A 20,574-nucleotide genomic window follows, 5' to 3' on the forward strand; every position below is an offset into this window, starting at 1 on the left:
GATGGAAGTACACACCGTGGAACTGTTTTATAATCTAGAGAGCTAGTTCTAGAATCTGGCAGCCCAAGTTGATATCCTAGGTCTGCTGCTTACGGGCTGAGTGACCTTGAGCAAATCACTTAACCTCTCTGTGCCTCAATTTCCTCATTTGTCAAATGGGAAATAATAGCACCTCTGTCATAGAGTTGTCATGAGGCTTAGATGAAGCTCTAGAGATGGGACCATGTACAGCCTGGCAGAGGGCGGGCTGCCGTGAGCTGTGATTGTCATCTCCACCGTCCTGACCACGATCCGCATCGCTGATGTTACTAATTTCAGTAGAGCTGCAAGCTTGTTTCATTTTTACCACGTTGCTGTTCATTAAGGACAGGTAAGGAAACCACCTACTGTGTTGGCCTGAAAAGCTTTAGGGGTTTTCTGCAAAAGGACGAGACCACGAACCTTGAGTGCAGTTTTCAGCAAAGCGAGCAGTGGGATCCCCTAACCCTTCACAATTACAGGCTAATTTTGTGAGCAGCCTCCTAACGTGGCTTCACGTGTGACTTCCCCCTAGGGTGACAAGGGAGCTCCGGGGAGAGCAGGCCTGTACGGCGAGAGTGGCCCCACAGGCGATTTCGGTGAGTGTTGCTCCGACGGTGAAAATAGCGCCTCCACACTCCAGAGCATTCTGGGCAGGCGTGGTGATACCAGACCTGTGGATGCTGTTAGTTATTTTGAAACAAACTATCTCATTAAAAATGTAGCACAAGAGAAGTTGCAAAGCTAACCACCTCCCAGCAGGAAGACCTGTTGTCAACCATCTTTTTTGCACGTGACAGGTGACATTGGAGACACCATAGATTTACCAGGAAGCCCGGGCCTGAAAGGGGAGCGGGGCCTCACTGGAACACCAGGTACCTAAGTCATTTTCCATCTTTTTGTGTCAGCAACAGCCCTGACCCTTCTCTGTGTCGTCACTCAGGAGCTGGCTTGCCAAGAGTGTCACTATTTGATAAGCACTATGAATCGTGTTATAGGGAATGGTTTGAGGTCTTCAAGCCCCATGTGCAAGGAACACTCTGGAATTGCTCATTAAGTTAAATGCCAAGACAATATCAGGAAACTTCTCTCTGTCTCTCCCTGAAAGGGAAGGTAGCCAGAATCAGCAGTCGGTGGATGGGGGTAGCTGTGGCCCGTAAAATGTAACTGGTGGAAAAGCAGAGCCTGGCCCACGGGGACACATTATAGGGTGCGGAGCAAGTGACACAATGACCGGAGATTCTTACAGTGACGGATCTAGGAGAAAGGGCAGTGGAGTCGGGCCCATCTCTTGAGTAAGGCTACGAGGAGCAGCCCCTGGCCCTGTACGCCTCAGGGTGCCCCATGTGGACAGCAGCTCGCTCCTCTCCTCTGAGCATCACTGAAGTTCGAGGTCAAAATTCCTCCCTGTAGTGAGACCCCAAGGGTCTTGCAATAGAGGCCTCTTTCCTGGGGACTTTGTCTTGGGGGAACCCACATGGCTTAAGCTGCCTGGAGCCCCAAGTCCTTCTAGGGATGGTCCTGGTCAGGGGAAGGGTCTGCCCATACAGTTGGCCAACAGGGAGGATGCTGAGCTGGTTCTTTATGTAGAAAAAGCTCCAGGATGGAAAGCAGTCTAGCAGGGGAGCAGGACTGTCCCTCAGGAGCAGGCAGCCTCGTCCACCAGCCTCTCTGGGCTCATGTGGATCTATAATGTGGTCTCCTGATGGCTTCCTTCCCGGTCTCAGGGGCACCCTGGGCTGCTGAGCCTTCTGGCTCTCGGCTGGCTGAAACTCCCATCCTAATAATTACTTTGGCAGTTTGGTTTGTAAAACCAGAAATGTGAGACCATCTTGCCACATGTGTCATTTGTTCAACTGAAATGTCGGGCGGGGGGAGAAGCTACTCCCCTCCAAGAATTGTGGCTGTTACCCCTTGAACGTTTAGGTTTTGGCGAAACTATGGGCCCGGGAAGTGGAGCCTCCCACGTATCCATTGCCAGGAGACTGTATCTCAGAACTGCCGTCCTGGGGGCAGCGGGGCCGTGACAGTGGTGTTAGCCATCCTCAGGGGTGTTCCATTCTCCATAGGACAAGTGAGGTGTGCCTGAGTGGGGTCAGCCACAGAGCCTTGCCTTGCCCCATGCAGCAGAGAGAGGGGCTGAGGAGCCCTGGGTCAGATCAGCTCCCAGACATGAGGGGCCCTGGGGAGCTGGGGCCCAGGCGCCATCCCTCGGAGGATGAAGTGACAAGCTACACTGGACTCTCTCAGTTTGGGTGGAGACGATGGGAGTATTCTGTGAAAGAAGATGCACTGAGTAAATAGGGGTTTGGAGCAGATTTTAAAAAACTAAGAGAATCAATAAAAAATAAGCAGAACCTTTTGGGTAATTTTTCTTCAAGACCACAAATCACTGGACAAAAGTGATTATGCAGAATTCAGCTTGGTCTGAGGTTTTTGAAACCTTCTGGCATACCAGAAGACACCAAAACATCTGATGTAGAGTGTGGTCGCTAACAGACTTAGCGTTTCTCTGAGTCTGCCCAATGACCACCTCTGGATCACCCGAGATGCTCGTTCAAAATGCAGATTCCAGACCTCACCCCAAACCCCCTAAGTCAGCCCTGGGAGAGCCTCAGACGTCTGTAGGTGCAACTAGTTCCCCAGATTTCTGTGGCGCATCACACTTTAAAAACCTCTCTGATCAGGGCCCTGATTGGTGATCTATTGCTACTCAGCAAATTACCCCAAAATGCAGTGGTTGAGAACATCTACAAGCACGTATTATTTCATACAGTTTCCGTGGGCCGGGAATTCGGGATCAGGGTGGTCCTGACTCAGGTCTCTCATGAGATTCCAGTCGTGACGTCAGCAGGGCTGCGTCACCTGAAGGCCAGACTGGGGCTGGAGGATCCACTTCCACGATGGCACCCTCGCGTGACTGTTGGCGGGAGGCCTCAGTTCCTCACCACGTGGGCCTCTCTCAGGGCTGCCTGAGTGTCCTCATGACATGGCAGTTGGCCTCCTCCAGAGTGAGCAATCCAAGAGAGGGGACAAAGCGGAAGCAATGACGAGTTGTACTGCCTCGGCTTGAAGTGACACCCCATCATTTCTGCGGTATCCTGGTGGTCACACGTCAGCCCTAGGCAGTGTGGGAGCGGACTGCATGAGGGCGTGAATGGCAGGACACAGGACCATTGGGTGCCAGCTAGGAGACTGCTGACCACAGGCTCAGGGGGAAGAATTAGGTAAAAAATCAGTTGAGGAAGGAGCACGTTTAGATACGCATCCCCATTCACAGCAGAAGCACCAATGTGGTATGGCAGCATCCTGTGGCTGGCATCCTCTTGAACCCTACGAGCATTAAGCCCCAGTGGTGCAGCGTCTGCTTTGGTCCAAGCAGCAATTCTGTGGTTACAGGTCTAAAGGGATTCTTCGGAGAGAAAGGAACAGAGGGCGAAGTCGGCTTCCCGGGGATAACAGGCGCCGTGGGAGTCCAAGGGCCCCCCGGACTGAAAGGGCAAACAGGTAAATTCTCCTGTGGTCATACGGTCTTCCTCCAGCAAGGCTGGATGGGGCAGCAGCCCGGGGCAGAGCGTGGCTGAATCTCCAAATCTGCAAGACCCCGGATAGAGGCGGCCGGTGGGCATCTCCTTGGCATGTCACACCCCCATGTGAAGCTTGCTCTTCCCTGTGGCCAGTCACATGGCCGGTCAGCTGGCTCAGCCTTAGGGCCAAACACACAGAGAGAAACAGCCAACACAGTTGGGGCACCCACAGCGACATGGAACCACGTGGGGGGCCGATGGAAGTGTCTCTGTCCCCCTAAACGCAGACTGAGTTCTTGTCACAGGACCCCTTTCCTGCATTAAATATGCAGAAACTCGTTTGGGGACCCCAACTTAAAGGCAGAAAGCAAGCGGTGACCTCTCTTGCTAATCAAGAGAGGCAGCTAATCCTCTCCTGGGCTCGCCCCCGACTTCGGTGTGGATGATGGACGGGAACAAGAAAGCACCAGCTGCTCTCTTTGGCCAGCTGGGCTAACCCTGTGGAACTTGAATGCGGGGGTCCAAGGCTTCGTGCATTCCCGCTTGAGGGAAGCTGGTCCTTTCCCCACGGAGCCCTCTCCTCTCGGCAGGACCTGGGCTGCAGGTGAGGAGGCCTCCAGGTTCCTTTGTCTGACTCAAGGATGCGTTTGCCCCCCCAGGCTTTCCAGGACTGACGGGGCTGCAGGGGCCTCAGGGAGAGCCAGGTCGGGTTGGAAGGCCTGGCGACAAAGGAGACTCTGGCTGGCCAGGGGTTCCCGGCTTACCAGGTAAGCCCATCCCTCCCTTCGCAGACGCCAGCACCTGGGCTGTTGAGAGTCAGATGTGCCGGTTGAGAGGCCATCAGGCAGGCTGGCCTCTCTCCAGGCTGTTTTCCGTGACACCGTGTGAGGTAAAAGGCTGGGTGCGCATGGTTTACTGTCCACACGAAATGTGCCGAGAACAGGGTCTGCAGTTGTCCAAGCCCATTGGGAACAAGACAGACACGCCAGTGTGCAAAGATGCGTTTCACTTCCCGGAAAGATGAGTGAAAAAACACCCAGAGGCCTCTGGGCCACTCCCCGGTCAGCAGGGGACGCAGAGGCGATGGAGGGTCGGACGCCAGGGGCCCTGTCCCGCCACTACTGGCTTCCCACTGAGGGAGGTCTGGCGGAGCCCTTGGCAGGATTTGGGGGGTTGTGTGGCCTGGCCTGGGGACAGGCCCTCAACCGCACTCTCCTGGGAGTTAAGGGTGACCGCCCCCCCCTACCCCAGCCTGCACACTCCTGGCCCCAAGAATTGCCTCTCTGCCCCTCCCACTGCCACCTCCCGGGAAGACTTGCCGCCATTTCCCAGGTCCCACTGTAGGACTGTTTATCCTCGGGACTCCAGACGGGGTGGCACTAATGCCGGGCTCTCGGTTCCAACCGGGCTCTTGGTTTTTACCAAGCAAACACAGACAGTGACTCAAGCGTCCAGACAGAGGGGAGCACCCCCTGCCAGCCCCCTCTGGTTCTCCTGGGTCTGTAGGAGAGTCTCTGAAAACAGTCTTTAAGTTCAGCGGTTCTCCAGGTGACAGACGTGATTAGTTTACATGTCAGAGTAGATGCTGAACTCTTCCTGTTTGCTGGGCTTCTGAATAGGTGGGTCGGTGACCGAGTCATAGCAAAGGAGAACATGTGTGAATTATTTTAGTTTCTCTTTGCTGACCCGTGCACACAATAACCACGAATGACACTCCGCAGGTTTTCCGGGCATCCGAGGCATCAGCGGATTACACGGCCTGCCAGGCACCAAAGGCTCCCCCGGGTCCCCAGGTACCGGCTGTTTGCTTTTCACATGATAAAAGTTATTCATATTCAGTGGAGAAGAGTTTTTAAAAATGTATTTAAACAAAAGGGAAAAAATCGCCCATAGTCCTATTGCTATTAGAATATTCTCTGTATAGATATTTTATGTAAACAACTATCATCTATCTACAGGAAAATTTGTACGTGTGTGGTCATATATAAATTCACACACATGCTCCATTTAACATGTCAATTCCAGTTAAAATGGTCCGGTTGTGTCACTCTTTCCCGCCGTCAGCTGCTTTGAGCACCTGCTCTGTGAGCAGGAAAGCTTTTAAACAGTTATTCGCTTTAAACCCGATGAAGGCTTGGCATCCAGAGGAGCCAACCAGGAGCCAAGGGCGTCAGGTGGGGTCCCAGCGCCACAACCCTCTGAGGGGCCTCCGTTTTCTCGTTTGTGCAGCCAAGGGGTCAACTCCCATCTCTAGGCTTCCTCCAGTCTCAGAATCTGGGACCCTGAGGCCACATAGCAAGCTGAAATTGCCGTGCCAGCTTTCTGGTTTCTATTTTTGAGTCTCACTGAAGAGCACTGCTGTTCTTTGGCTCATGAGAATTAACTTTGTGTGGTTGAAGATGCTGATGTTGCTGCTTGCTAACCCTGCCACAGGTGCAGACATCCACGGAGACCCAGGTTTCCCAGGTCCTGCTGGGGACAGGGGTGACCCAGGAGAGGCCAACACCCTTCCAGGCCCTGCCGGAGCCCCAGGACAGAAGGGGGAGCGAGGAGCCCCAGGTGAGGCCAGACACTTGCAATTGTTCCACCTGCATATCCAGCCCCCAAAAGGTTGGGTGGCCGGAGTAAGAGTGAGAAATAAGAAGCTGGAGAGAATGTCTTGTTGCAGAACCTCTTGCCTAGTCTCCCATCGTCTTTATTAAAAAATGTATCTTATTCCATCGGGGTTAGTTATGGACCTCTCTCCCCCACTTGTGATCAGGATAAGGCCCCTGGCCCCAGGGATCACATTCCATCCCCTTAGGGTCCCAGGGCACCTCACCCATACACGCACTCTAGGTGTTGGACAAGCAGACAGATACTCGCTTCACAGCCTCTGAGCTGAGGCCGCCTGAGGGCCTGGAACGTTGGTGGAGCTAACCAGAGAGAGGTGGTCTCAGCTGCTGAGAAATAAACCCCCTCCCACCTCCCCAGCCTACCCATCCACCAGCCAAACCGTGCTGGAGCCTACACTGAGATGGGAAACGTTCCCACATAGAAATATGACCAGTATCTGGAGCAGAACCAGTAAAAGATACTGCGGCTTCACTGAGTGTGAGCTTACAGCCCCGTGTTCATTTTCTGACCATCCTTGGCCTTGCCGCGCCAGCTCACCCAGTATTTTCCCCTGTGGCAACCTTGAGCCAGGGGCTGTCTATGGTGTGGGCACTGGTGCTGGGCAGCTCATGGGGACAGGGCCCCATCACACACTGGGCTCCTGAGCACCAGAGCCTGAGCGCAAGTGCTCAGGTCATGATTCCCTCCGAAGATGAAACCAAAGACACTGCAAAGGAGAAGAGGCCAGCGACCCATCCCCTGTAGGGGCATCAGGTGCCTCAGGGCTCACAGATCCATCTTCTGATTCTCCAAGGTCTGTCGCCTCCCCTCTCCCTTTTCAAATAGCTGGAAACTCTAGAATTCCCTGATAGCCAAGCTCTACAGCATTGATCTGAAGCCAGGAGAATGGGGAGAGGGGCTGTGAACTGGGGCCTTAATGTGAATCCTGGGAGGCTGTGTGGTGCTCACGCAGCCCCACTCAGGGGTAAAGATCTCAGGTCAGTCCACCAGCACAGGCCCCAGTCAGAGGTGAGAATCTAGAGTCAGTCCACCAACACAGGCCCCAGTCAGAGGTGAGGATCTAGGGTCAGTCCACCAGCCCACGCCCCAGTCAGAGGTGAGGATCTACGGTCAGTGCGCCAACACAGGCCTCAGTCAGGAGTGAGGATCTAGGGTCAGTGCACCAGCACAGGCTTCAGTCAAGGGTGAGGATCTAGGGTCAGTTCACCAGCACAGGCCTCAGTCAGGGGGGAAGATCTAGGGTCAGTCTACCAGCACAGGCCTCAGTCAGGGGGGAGGATCTAGGATCAGTTCACCAGCACAGGCCCCAGTCAGAGGTGAGAATCTAGAGTCAGTCCACCAACACAGGCCCCAGTCAGAGGTGAGGATCTAGGGTCAGTCCACCAGCCCACGCCCCAGTCAGAGGTGAGGATCTACGGTCAGTGTGCCAACACAGGCCTCAGTCAGGAGTGAGGATCTAGGGTTAGTGCGCCAGCACAGGCTTCGGTCAAGGGTGAGGATCTAGGGTCAGTTCACCAGCACAGGCCCCAGTCAGAGGTAAGAATCTAGGGTCAGTCTACCAGCATAGGCCCCAGTCAGATCTAGGGTCAGTCCACCAGCACAGGCCCCAGTGAGGGGTGAGGATCTAGGGTCAGTCCACCAGCACAGACCCCAGTCAAGGGTGAGGATCTAGGATCAGTCCACCAGCACAGACCCTACTCAGGGATGAGGATCTAGGGTCAGTCTACTGTCACAAGCCCCCCAAGAGTCCTCAGTGGAGTTGGCCGTTCCCACCACTATAGAGTCAGATGCCTGTGTGTGTGTGTTCTTGTGCTGCCTCATGAGCAGTGTGATCTTGACACAACTTTGCAAAATGAGGGGAGAAACGCCCTGTCTGGGCGCTGGGAGGATTCAGTGAGGTAGTACAGATGAGGCTCTCACACACAGGAGCCCAGCCATCAGTGCTGGCTTCGCGAAGGGCCTCGAAACATGGCATTTTTTCAGTCATGCTTGTCAGTTCACCTGTCTGCCCTCTGAGAGGGGTCAGGGGACACAGCGACGGGAAAGACTCCGGTGGAGATGGAGGTGAGACCTCGCGCAGGGGGACAGAGGGAAGCGAGGCATCAATGCCACGCAGTCCTGGCCTGAGGACAGCGCTCACAGAGCATCAGCTCTTACCGTCCGTGTCACGAGGGTTAAGGTTTGACTCACACAGCGTGCTCTGAGCACCTGCTCTGTGAGCAGGAAAGCTTTTAAACAGTTATTCGCTTTAAACCCGGTGAAGGCTTGGCATCCAGAGGAGCCCACCAGGAGCCAAGGGCGTCAGGCGGGGTCCCAGTGCCACAACCTTCTGAGGGGCCTCCGTTTTCTCGTTTGTGCAGCCAAGGGGTCAACTACCATCTCCAGGGTTCCTCCAGTCTCAGAATCTGGGACCCTGAGGCCACATAGCAAGCTGAAATTGCCATGCCAGGCTTCTGGTTTCTATTTTTGAGTCTCACTGAAGAGCACTGCTGTTCTTTGGCTCATGAGAATTAACTTTGTGTGGTCGAAGATGCTGAGCATCAGCTCTTAGCATCCGTGTCATGAGGGTTAAGGTTTGACTCACACGGCGTGCTGTTCAGGCTCTGAAACTGACAACGAGGCACGGTTACAGTTTCCACAAGGGCAGAAGTTACCTCTCATTCTCCCATTTGTACCTCGGCCAAGTGCCTGGTGTGGGATAAGTGCTTGGTAAATGTTTGTCCTGGGGGAACGTTGTAAACTAGGGAAACTCTGACCTCAGTTGGAGAAGTTATGTGTGCCCCAGAACATCCCTAACTGAGCCCTGATGGTCCCGTCGCCCGTTCGCCTGTGCAGCGTCCGTTTCTCAAAACTCTGCCTGAACCGAAGGTGCAGATCCCCGCACGCCGTCAAGGGGACCCAGAGCGTGCCTCGGGCTCCCAACAATCCTGAGCACAGCGTCCCTTCTTTAAAGCCATCGTCCTCTACGAGACCCTCATCCTGCATGAAGGTCACAATCACCCAATGACCTGGTGGCCTCTGAGCAGTCCTGGAGGCCAGAGCAGATCTTCCTGCTGCCCCCCGGGCCTCAGCCTCTGGCCGGGATAAGGGAAAGGTGACTTTGCGAGTGACATTCCCAGGCTGGTCGGTCAGGCCTGACTCTCTTCTCTGACAATAGGGAAATAATCCCACTCTATTGGCGTCCATCGAACGAGTGACATCTCAGGCCAGAAGCTCGAATTTGCGGCCTCAGTTATCTCTGCGGCTGACATTTGCCTTTGGGTCATGGTTTGCCTTTGAGCTGTGCACAGTGGCCTTTCCTCGCCCCTGCATTAGTCAGAGTGCTTATTTCAGTACTTAGGGAGATCCGTGGGGGCCAGCCGGCGCACGGAGTTGTTTGGGTCCTGATTCCAGCCAGCTGACGCCCGCTCACTCCATGTTCTCGTGGGCAAATGACGGCTCCCAGAGTGAAGTTCTGTGTGTTTTCGTGGGCATCTGGCCAGTCTGCATCCTCTAACCCCAGAGTCGTCCTCTTATCCCCTGACCCTCACCATCTGTTTCAGTTACTTTGTGACAATAGTAACAGCTCAACGGGTGTCGTTTTATGTCAAACTGGAGATGGCGGCTGGTCTGTCCCTGCAGGGTTAGTAAATCCACCTGCTTATGGCCTGTAATCAGTGAGACCAAGGCGACACCCTTCTAAGTGTTTCTCCGTCCCACTCAGAAGTCACATGAATGGGTCCTTTCCCCATGATGGGCATCAGAGCCCCGGTGTGGAAGTCCCTCGTGTTGCTAATGAACATCGATTAGTCGCAAAACCACGTGGGGACACAGGAGCCCACTATTGGTTACCTGTTCTGGTCTCACACATTTGACTGTGTTGCCCCAGCTCACTCTTCTCTCCAGACTGGAAACGATGGTCCCTGGACGCTCCGCCATTCGGATTTTTTGCAGGGTTCTGGTACTAACCTCTCAGTGCCCAGAACTCAGGGGAACACAGAAACTCGTATGGCGATTAGGACAGAGCTAACGGCCTTCCCCGCTAGCCGTTCGCTCCCCACGGCCTCGGCAGCGCCCGGCCCGCCTGGCACATACGGGCGCCCGTCAGTGACGTGTTGACTCGAGCTCAGGGAGCAGTAGAATTCCCACGGATCCCTCATGTGGGGACTGCCCTCCATGGTCTGTCCTCGACGAGAGCCACCCGGCTCCAGCCCCTGACTCAATGTGGTCGATTCTGGTTCCCTGCAGACATGATGTTCTGTAAAGTCGCCACACACGCTGACTTGGTGAACAGGGAGCCTCTGCCCCTAGTGAAAACACAGGTCAGGATCCGGCCAGCCCCTGGTCACATTTCCATCAACAGTCGTTGGTAACTAGGAATGCCACAAGTATCAATTTGGGGTCATAGCCAGTCTTAGTGAGGAGGCAACATGGAAAATACAAAATCTGAGTAGTGAGGATGGACTCTGTCCAGAGCCAGGATCCGAGATACTGAAAGATGGTCACAGGGAGGACTAAAACATCCATGCAGTCCGTCAGCCTCGTCTTGCCCATTCTGGAAACTTCCACCCCATCACAAGTGCTAGCCGAGCCGACAGAGCTAAGCTCTCAGGTGAGGCCTTCCTAGCGGGGCCGAGGCATCACCCACGGGCAGCAGTACCGCGAGCAGGAGTGACTCTTGGCCAGGCCTGCAGCCAAGCATGGGCAGGCGGTCCCTTGAGCAAGTAGCGTGCCCATAAGGATGAGAACCCAGCAGAGGCGGGTCCTTGGGACCCTCGAGGCAGCAGAAGGGGGCTGGGAAGTGGGGCCCACACAGCCCCTGCCTCCCCGAACCCACCCCGAGAGCCTGCAGTGTGCTTGGCCTTGGGGCCCCTTCCATCACCGCCTCTCCTTGGCGGCTGTGCTCCCAGACAGGTGAGCATGCGGGGGAGACAGAGGTCAAGAAGCTGGATGCTGGCACTAAAAAGGACTTCTTCTGTTTCCCTCCTAAGGGGAGCGAGGCCCAGTCGGGAGTCCAGGACTTCGGGGCTTCCCAGGCATCACCCCCCCTTCCAACATCTCTGGGTCACCTGGTGACAAAGGGGCGCCGGGGATATTCGGCCTGGAAGGTAAGCAGGACTCACTCTTCTTTCTGTGCTTTGCAGTCTCTGGGGGCAGGAGCTGGCGATGCCCTGACTCCGTTAGGGACAGACAGCCTTTCCTTCCCGACTCGAGGACATTATGCTGAGTGAAGTAAGCCACGAAGGACAGATACTGCGTGATTCTGCTGCTATGAGGTCCCAGAGCCGTCACATTCCTAGAGACAGAAAGGAGAATGGGGTCCCCAGGGGCTGAGGGAGGGGACTGGGAGTTAGTGTTTAATGGGGACAGAGTGTCCATTTGGAAAGATGAAAAGATCTGAGATGGATGGTGGCAATGGTTGCACAACAGTGTGAGTGTGCTTAATGCTACTGAACCATAAAAAAATGGTTAAGATGGTAAGTTTTATGGTACAGATATTTTACCTCAATAAAAAAAACACTTCGTCCAGTGTTACAGACTTGCCGAAGAACGTCCCCTAAACGGATGACTTTGCATCGGGCCCCCTGGGCGCCTCCTTTGGTGGTGCCCAGCACTGCATGCCATGACCCTACCTTCCTCCCATTTCACTCCCCTTTCTTTTTTTTTTTTTTTTTTTGGAAGATTAGCCCTGAGCTAACATCTGCTGCCAATCCTCCTCTTTTTGCTGAGGAAGACTCGCCCTGAGCTAACGTCAGTGCCCATCTTCCTCTATTTTATATGTGGGACGCCTGCCACAGCATGGCTTGCCAAGTGGTGCCGTGTCCACACCCAGGATCCGAACCAGCAAACCCCGGGCCGCCGAAGCGGAACGTGCGAACTTAACCACTGTTCCAGTGGGCCAGCCCCTCAACTCCCCTTTTTTTGACCAATGTCGATAGGTTATCGAGGTCCCCCAGGGCCACCTGGGCCAGCTGCTCTTCCCGGAAGCAAAGGAGAGGAGGGGAACCCAGGAGTTACAGGAAACCCAGGGACCAAAGGATGGGGCGGAGACCCTGGGCCCCAAGGCCGGCCTGGCGTGTTTGGTCTCCCAGGAGAAAAAGGTAACTGTACCCTTTCAGAGGCTCCTCTTCTGGGGGAGGCTGGTGGCACTGGGCAGAGGTGACTGGAGCCCCCACCTGGACGTGGGTGTCCTCAATGTCCTGCTTGTCCGGAAGGGCCCAGAGGTGAGCAAGGATTCATGGGGAACACAGGACCCACCGGGAGCGTGGGCGACCGAGGCCCCAAGGGACCCAAAGGAGACCGTGGACTCCCGGGTAAGTGACCGTCTGCACCGGCAGAACCGCCTCCTCAGGTCAGCTGGCACTGGGGAGGACTGCGGGAGCATGGGCCCAAATCCTAATGTGCAAAGGGGAAGCCAAGAGGGGCCTTCCGAGGCTCCCGGGGGGCTCAGGGAATGACAGTGATGCCAGAAGGGCAGCACTGAGCCACCTGCCAGGTGGGAGATTGTCCATCTCGTCTCTGGGGTGAGATTGTTCTGAAGCTCCAAGACTGGTTTCAACAGGTGAAAAACTGGAGTCGAGATCAGAGCAAGAAAGTGAAGTGGTTCCCATGTGTCAACTGGCCTTTCTTTTCCCCTCCAGGTACCCCAGGTGCTGTGGGGTCCCCGGGGATTGCAGGAATCCCTCAGAAGATTGCCATCCAGCGGGGGCCAGTGGGTCCGCAGGGAAGAAGAGGCCCCCCGGGGGCGCAGGGAGAGATGGGGCCCCAGGGCCCCCCAGGAGAACCAGGTAGGAGCCCTGGCGTGGGGCCGCGGGGAACAGCTGCTTTTCCCATTGGCCTGGTTTCTGCTTGTGTCTTCTTGCTGGAAAGCGTGCGTTAAGCACCAGCGATGCCGAGCGTTGTCTCTCTTTCCACGGCGCTCACACCTGTTTCCATGGTTGCACAGGGCTCCGCGGGGCTCCAGGGAAGGCAGGGCCCCAGGGAAGAGGCGGTGTGTCTGCCGTTCCTGGATTCCGAGGAGACCAGGGGCCCATGGGGCACCAGGGACCAATTGGCCAGGAAGGTGAGTGGCGGACGGCGAAGGGGGCAGAGGGCAGGGACGTCTTCCAGGTCCCACTGTGGGTCTGACGCATGGACTGTGGTGCTCCAGGAAGGGATAAACGAGTCATAGACAAGCAGAGGTGGGAGGTTGCCACCTTTGTAGTCCGCAGCCCCACCGTGGCTCCTGGGCCCTTGCTGCAGCCTGGGTGCTCTGTAATACCTGCCCTGCTTCCTAGTACCTGTGCCTGGCAGGACACCTGGCACAGAGCCCCCAGGACAGCTGGCTTCCTTCCCTCCTCTGAGACATCTGCAGATGCCTCAGAGAAGGAGGCAGTCAACATACTTCCAGACACAGAATCATAAAGATCTTGAAGGCCTGAGGCAATATGCTGAGGGAAACCAATTACATGAACAGGAGCCATTGTAAAGTCTTGTATTAGTGATTTCTTAAAATTATCTGTGCACGTGCAGGATAGGACAGGGCAGAAATAATACAAGGTGTGCAAAAAGCATTCTCGAGGTGTGCTGTGGTGCACCCGTGCAGTCTGAGCCAGCTGCAGGAACGCTGCGCTAAAGGTGAACGCGGGCGGTGCTGTCAGCATCCACATCACAGGAAGTAGCAGTCCACCGCCTCCTGAGGGACTGACCCCCAGCCAGGAGATTAGTAACGTGGGGGATGCACATCTGTAGACACATGTGGACAGACGGGGGCCATCCAGGCTGGGAGACCAGGACAGCGAAGGGCAGAGACAGTGACGAGATGTGAAAACGTCCCTGGTGGGAAGGAGGGGAGGGGAAGGCAGGCTCCCCCGGGACAGCCGATTTCCAGCATCTGAAGGGTGGTCCTGGGGGAGGCAGTTAGAGGTCCTTTATGTTCCAGGGGCACAATCGAGCCCCCTGAGTGGATGTTACAGGAGGTAGGTTTCTAACCCTGGGAAAGGCCCAGGTTGCAGTTGGCTGCCTCTCCCAGAAGCATCCAGCAAAGGGGGCTGCCACTTGGGGTCAAGGAGGCTCGTTCGTCAGTGGGACCTGGGCTGAGATACCTCTAGGGACCCTCTAGCTCCGAGATGTCTAGTTCTCAATCAGTGTCAGCGCCCCCTGTTCAGCTCTGTCACTGAACATCAGTGGCGTCATCCCACGGTGGCTGAGCGTGGACCATAGGGCAAGGCCTCGCCAGGGGGCTCCTGGCTACAAAGGCCAGAGCTCAGCCTTGGGAGAAAGCAGAGCGGCAGCCGTAAATGTCGCCGTGCGATGTCAGCTGTGCACTGTGGGCCAAGGTCCACACAGCAGCTGAAAGGTAGCTGCTCTCTCTCGGACCCTAGGGGAGCCAGGCCGCCCGGGGAGCCCAGGCCTGCCCGGCATGCCCGGCCGCAGCGTCAGCATTGGCTACCTGCTGGTGAAGCACAGTCAGACGGACCAGGAGCCCATGTGCCCCGTGGGCATGAACAAGCTGTGGAGTGGGTACAGCCTGCTGTACTTTGAAGGCCAGGAGAAGGCCCACAACCAGGACCTGGGTAGGTACCGCCCGTGAGCCCCGGGGCCAGCCTGCTGGGGGTGGTCAGGATGGAGCGGCCACGGCGAGGGTCGTGGGTCCTCTCAGGTGGATGGGTCTCTCCTGGTTGAAGGCACTGGGCCCGTCCACACCCCCGCAGTTTCAGAAAAGATCAAAATGGCCTGTGATGCCCTAAACCTCAGGTCAGGACCACAGAGACCTGCCTCTTAACCCGCAGCAACTTCCAGGGCTCCTGCGGGGCCAGCCTCGTGCTCGCCCCGCTCTGCCCGGAGGTCACCAGCTGCTTCACCCCCTTCTTTCTTTCCACCCCAAGTTCTGTGGATGGTCAGGCCAGGGCATGAGGGGCTGGCAGTCACATAGGACCCCCAGGAAAATGGGTACGTGGATACGTGTGTGCCCGTGTTAGTGCAAGTGAGCGTGGTGGCCAAGAGGAATTCAGACGCCTTAAGCATACACAGCAACCGTAGCGGCCTGGCTCAGAGCAGGCCAGGGGCCTGAGGCTGGGTGTCATGGCCAGGTCAGCGGCCACCTCGAGGGCAGTGCCTTGTGGAAATCCGTGAGGCCGAGTTCTGATGATGGTGCACGCTCCTATCTGTGTGGTCCACTGCCCTAAGAAGTTCTTAAAAAGTGGGCAAAGCAGACACGGATGAGGGCCTGAAATCAAGCTGAGAACAGGGCCCAGCAGGCAGCACGGCGCCCGACAGGCGTCCAGGGGGCACCCAGCCTCGGCTCCGAGCTTGTGCACCACGGATGTGAGAGGGAACCCCACTCAGCATGAGTCACTCTGGCCCTGATATAAAGCGATGTGTTTACCCAGAAGCAGTAGTTATTTGGGGGTGGGGCAGCCAGAGCCCCTTCCAGGAGGGCCCGTGTGCTGTGCCAAGCCGGGCCCTCCTCTTGGCGGCCACCCTGGTGTCTTGGGGCTGGTGTTTTAAGGAGACACCCCAACATGGGCCTCGCCCAAGCGCTCTTTCATAAAGACTCCTCCTGCTGGCCCATCTCAGTCCAGGGCATGTGTGGAAACGTCTAGAAGAGCAGGGCTAAAATGCCAGGCTAGTTGGGTCCCAGAAAAGGAATTGGAAAGTCCCAGCTTGGTGCCTACCCCATGCATGGCTGAGCCTTACCAGGTCCCTGACGTGGGGCCTCCAGACTAGAGGAGCATCTCCGGCCACACTGAGCTGTGACTCCTTCCGCAGGACTAGCAGGCTCCTGCCTGGCCCGGTTCAGCACCATGCCCTTCCTCTACTGCAACCCCGGCGACGTCTGCTACTACGCCAGCCGCAACGACAAGTCCTACTGGCTCTCCACCACCGCCCCGCTGCCCATGATGCCCGTGGCCGAGGAGGACATCAGGCCCTACATCAGCCGCTGCTCTGTGTGTGAGGCCCCGGCCGTCGCCATAGCGGTCCACAGCCAAGACGTCTCCATTCCCCACTGCCCAGCCGGATGGCGGAGTTTGTGGATCGGATATTCCTTCCTCATGGTATGTAGGACTTGCCTGCTCTCTCGCAGAGCATGGAAGCAGGTGGAAATCTAGTTTCTCTTCCTGACCATACCCTCGCTGGGGAGGCAGCAAAAAGAGCTGCCTTTGTAAGAATAATCAGATAGGGCAGCTGTTGAGGTTGTGCACTAGACAAGGGCACCTGGCCCAGGGGATGAGTGAGAGCTAGAATCCAGCCTGTACTTCACTAACGGAGCCACGTGCCTAGGCCTGAGGCTGCCCCCACCCTGAGGGGGCCTGTTTGGATGGGCTGTAACTAGGATAAATTTGGCTTGTTGTCCATCTCAATAAGCAGAGCACCAAAGGTGAAGCTCTTCTGGTTTATCAGGTGGTAAAATCTGGGAAGCATTTTCTCTGGATCCCTGAGTATCTTGTGTAGACTCCATCCGGAACCCAGAATGCCCTCAGGAAGCATCTGTCAGCATTTACTTCTATGTAATGTGTTAAACATTTAACATCTCTTTAAGTCTGTTGGTTTAAGCAGGTGTATACTGATGAGGAAAATCCTGGAATACCAGCGTCAGATCGCCATTGGGTATAAAATAGAGAACTCAGGGTTTGGGCCCACTCAGGTTCAGTTTAAAATCAAGGGAAGAGACCGCGCCCCAGCAGGCTCTCTTGCAGCTTTCCCACTTACTTCCCCGCTTTGGGGGGAGAGGAGAGCCCAGTGGGGGTAGCACTCGTGTTTACAATTATTGCACTTATGTTTCTTATGACGGTCATAACTCCAGCTATATTGACTGGATACCCAACCTGTTGAATATTTCATAAACTATATTAACAGCATAGTATATAAATTATATAATGTTTGCTAATTTTGTCAAAACAACAGGGAAAAAATCCTAGATTCTAGGTAAGGAAAGAAAAGTATTGATATTTTAATATTCTTAGAGGCATTACTGTTGCTGTAATTGGAAGCAACAGGATGCGAATGTTGTGCAGGGACTGGTGCACATTCTGCTTTTCATGAAGCCGATCGTGGGAGGTGACTTTTGGGGACGGACAGGGCGGCCCTCTGGTGGTCCCCGTGAGCTTCAGATGCCTCTGTGTCAGGAGGGACAAGCTCCAGCCACTCCTACTTTTTTTTTTTTTTTTAATGTATGATAGATTACAACCTTGTGAGATTTCAGTTGTACATTATTGTTAGTCATGTTGTGGGTACACCACTTCCCCCTTTGTGCCCTCCCCCCACCCCCCTTTTCCCTGGTAACCACCGATCAGATCTCCTTGTCAATATATTAACTTCCACCTATGAGTGGAGTCATATAGAGTTCGTCTTTCTCTGACTGGCTTATTTCGCTTAACATAATACCCTCGAGGTCCATCCACGTTGCTGCCAATGGGCCAATTTTGTCTTTTTTTATGGCTGAGTAGTATTCCATTGTGTATATATACCACATCTTCTTTATCCAATCATCAGTTTCTGGGCATGTAGGTTGGTTCCACGTCTTGGCTATTGTAAATAATGCTGCGATGAACATAGGGGTGCAAGGGACTCTTGGGATTTCTGATTTCAGGTTCTTAGGATAGCTACCCAGTAATGGGATGGCTGGGTCATAGGGTATTTCTACTTTTAACTTTTTGAGAAATCTCCATACTGTTTTCCGTAGTGCACCCCTACTTTTTTTTTTTTTTTTAACTCCCACTGTGCAATTCAGACGTTAAAACCGAGCCTCTTCCTCATGAAGGGAGCGGTGTCCCAAACCCAAATGTCCAAGCTGGCCTCGCGGCCTGAGCACTTCCCTCTGTCAGCACCAGGGCAGTGTACGCCGCCTCTGCTTCTGTGACGCCTCTGAGCCCCCAACCCCTGGGACCTGCCGTGCCCCGAAGGCACAGTGTGTGCACTTGCATGGACGTGTGTAGGTGTGCCTGTGGCTGTGGACCAAACTCCGAGCCCTTACCCGGCCTGGCTGGTCCTGGCTCTGCAGCTCCCAGTGGGGCTGAGACAGTGCAGACGTGCCTGCTTCCTGCCACGGGAGCTTGTCGCCCCAGGGTGGGAGGGCTGCTGCTGCAAGCAAACTCGTCAGAGGGCTGGCTGTCACTGTGGTGTGCCCAGAACAGGCTGACCGGGGCCCTGCCCGGGCCTCTTGTCCCCTGCAGACCATAGGTGCGACACTCCTCTTCCACACCCTGCTCTCCACTCAAGGCTGGCTCCCCCAAGCCATGTGACACTTCTCATAGACAAGCGTTGGGGTCCGGGGGCCTACTATGTGCCTTAATAAAAACTAAAATGTTTATGAAACCAAAAGAAAGTACAACTTGAAAGTGACAAAGAAAATGTTCCCTCAGACCCTCGGCCCAGTCTTCCAGCTGGCACTGCAGGGTCATCTCCAGTGAAACTTTTTTTTTTTTTTTTTTTTGGTGAAGAAGATTGGCCCTGAGCTAACATCTGTGCCAGTCTTCCTCTATTTTATGTGGGATGCTGCCACAGGATGGCTTGACGAGCAGTATGTAGGTCCACACCTGGGATCCGAGCCTACAAACCCTGGGCTGCCCAAGGGGAGCACAGGAACTGAACCACTACGCCCCTGTACCGGCCCCTCCAGTGACTCATTCTTAATTAGCAGCCCTCTGAATTAATCACACGAGCAGTCCATGTGGATTGTAGAAAAATCAGCAAGTAGAGATTTTCTAACGAGAGGAGATCAGGAAATCGGCCCGTGCTCCCTTCCTCGTGTGATCGTCAGCAGAAGGGGGCTCAGCCTGTCTCTTTCTCTGCTGATTCTTTTTAACTCAACCTCAGATGCCGACCCACGTATTGATTTTCTTTTTCCTTTAAAAGAAAGTCAATATTTTGGTATCTCTTCTGCCAGGCAGACACTTCATTCTTTGAATGGATGACGGGGTAGATGGTACTTTTCTCCCTAAATTGCAGTCCACTGTAGCTTCTGACTCTGACCTGCTTTGTTGCTGTTCGGGTTGTCACTTAACCACAAACCGTGATCATCTGTCCATGTTGGCGGACATTCACCCACGGCCGCGCCCTCTGCACGGCTCCCCCGTGTCCTCGGCCCACCACTGGCGTTCGAGGGGATGTCACCGGTGGTCTCTGTCGACACAGAGGGATATTCACGGTTTGTGGTTCAGTTGGAGGAAGGCCCTCAGTGACAAGCCGCTCACAGCCCTGCCCCGTCCCGTCTCCCCTCTACGCAGCACACGGCCGCGGGCGACGAGGGTGGCGGCCAGTCGCTGGTGTCACCGGGCAGCTGTCTGGAGGACTTCCGCGCCACGCCCTTCATCGAGTGCAACGGGGGCCGTGGGACCTGCCACTACTACGCCAATAAGTACAGCTTCTGGCTCACCACCATCCCCGAGCAGAGCTTCCAGGGCGCGCCCTCCGCCGACACACTCAAGGCAGGCCTCATCCGCACACACATCAGCCGCTGCCAGGTGTGCATGAAGAACCTGTGAGCCCGCTTGCGGCCACCGCGGCGCGGCCACCTTGGTGCTCATTCTTAACCTATTACCTCAGCTGCCGACCCAAGATCCATTTCACTCTTTCCTTTAAAAAACAAACCAAAGTCACCAAAGGAATCCAGCACTAGCACTTAGACCCAGTAGCCCGGGTCGTCAACAGGCGCCGGCCACACCCCCTGCAGAGCGGGTGCCTGTGACAGTGACACTCCCCCCTCGTATAGGAGCCCGTTCCCACCCCAGCACCCCGTCACCGTAGCCCCCGCTCCGCGCTAGCTGTAGCTGACCTCTCACCTGTCCCCGAGCAGGCACTGCGCTTCCTGGGGCCACAGGCCACCCCTTAGTTAACTCACTTAACAGGGGGGTAGAGATGGAGGAAGCCGTGCTGAGGGTCTCCCGGGGGCCGGCCCTGCTCTCTAGGCCGACGTGATGACAGCACTGTTTCTTCCCGGCCTGTGGGTATGGGTTGTCCCCATGCCCACAGGCGGCCAGACCGTGCCTTTCATTTCACAACACCGACGGTCACACTCCAGCCCATCCCTCCGCCACGTCCTCACAGGCCATTGGGTTTGGCACAGCTCCCTGGCGGCAGAGCCCTTTGACCCCTGCGTCTGCCAGGCCCCTCGACAGCCGGCCGTGCAGGCGGCCGGGGTGCCCGCTGGCCAGCCCGCCTGGAGACTGGCCCTCCGCTCCTGTGGCGCATGCACTCCACGGCCACTCTATCCCATGTAACAACCACAGAATAAAAGTTGGTTTTGAACATTTTTATACCCACGTTGTTGCCTGCCTTAACTTTCCCGAGTATAGAGCACAAAATCTGCCGGGAGCCGGGGCACCACCTTGGCCCGAGCGACAGCCAGCAACGTGCGCAGCTTGGCTGCACGCGCTCATCGTTCAAGTTTCTGCAGACTTGAACCCCAGTCTGAGGCATCGTCATTCATGCCTCAGGGAGCTTTGTTGGTGCT

At 55.5% G+C, this 20,574-nt stretch overlaps 1 protein-coding gene across 1 annotated transcript in view; it reads left to right on the forward strand.

Moving 5' to 3' along the window:
• Positions 1 to 20,379, forward strand: part of COL4A2 (collagen type IV alpha 2 chain) — a 191,861-nt gene extending 171,482 nt beyond the window's left edge. The window contains exons 35-48 of the mRNA XM_044779702.2: positions 554 to 617; positions 819 to 893; positions 3,418 to 3,525; positions 4,205 to 4,312; positions 5,267 to 5,338; positions 5,979 to 6,104; positions 11,132 to 11,248; positions 12,080 to 12,241; positions 12,356 to 12,454; positions 12,782 to 12,928; positions 13,087 to 13,203; positions 14,504 to 14,695; positions 15,891 to 16,177; positions 19,349 to 20,379. Coding sequence (XP_044635637.2) covers positions 554 to 617; positions 819 to 893; positions 3,418 to 3,525; positions 4,205 to 4,312; positions 5,267 to 5,338; positions 5,979 to 6,104; positions 11,132 to 11,248; positions 12,080 to 12,241; positions 12,356 to 12,454; positions 12,782 to 12,928; positions 13,087 to 13,203; positions 14,504 to 14,695; positions 15,891 to 16,177; positions 19,349 to 19,606 — 1,932 coding nt within the window. The 3' untranslated portion in view covers positions 19,607 to 20,379. The remainder of the gene's footprint in view (positions 1 to 553; positions 618 to 818; positions 894 to 3,417; positions 3,526 to 4,204; positions 4,313 to 5,266; positions 5,339 to 5,978; positions 6,105 to 11,131; positions 11,249 to 12,079; positions 12,242 to 12,355; positions 12,455 to 12,781; positions 12,929 to 13,086; positions 13,204 to 14,503; positions 14,696 to 15,890; positions 16,178 to 19,348) is intronic.
• The last annotated feature ends 195 nt before the right edge of the window (positions 20,380 to 20,574 follow it).

This window comes from Equus asinus, chromosome 11 (assembly GCF_041296235.1).
Source record: "Equus asinus isolate D_3611 breed Donkey chromosome 11, EquAss-T2T_v2, whole genome shotgun sequence".
NCBI lineage: Eukaryota > Metazoa > Chordata > Mammalia > Perissodactyla > Equidae > Equus > Equus asinus.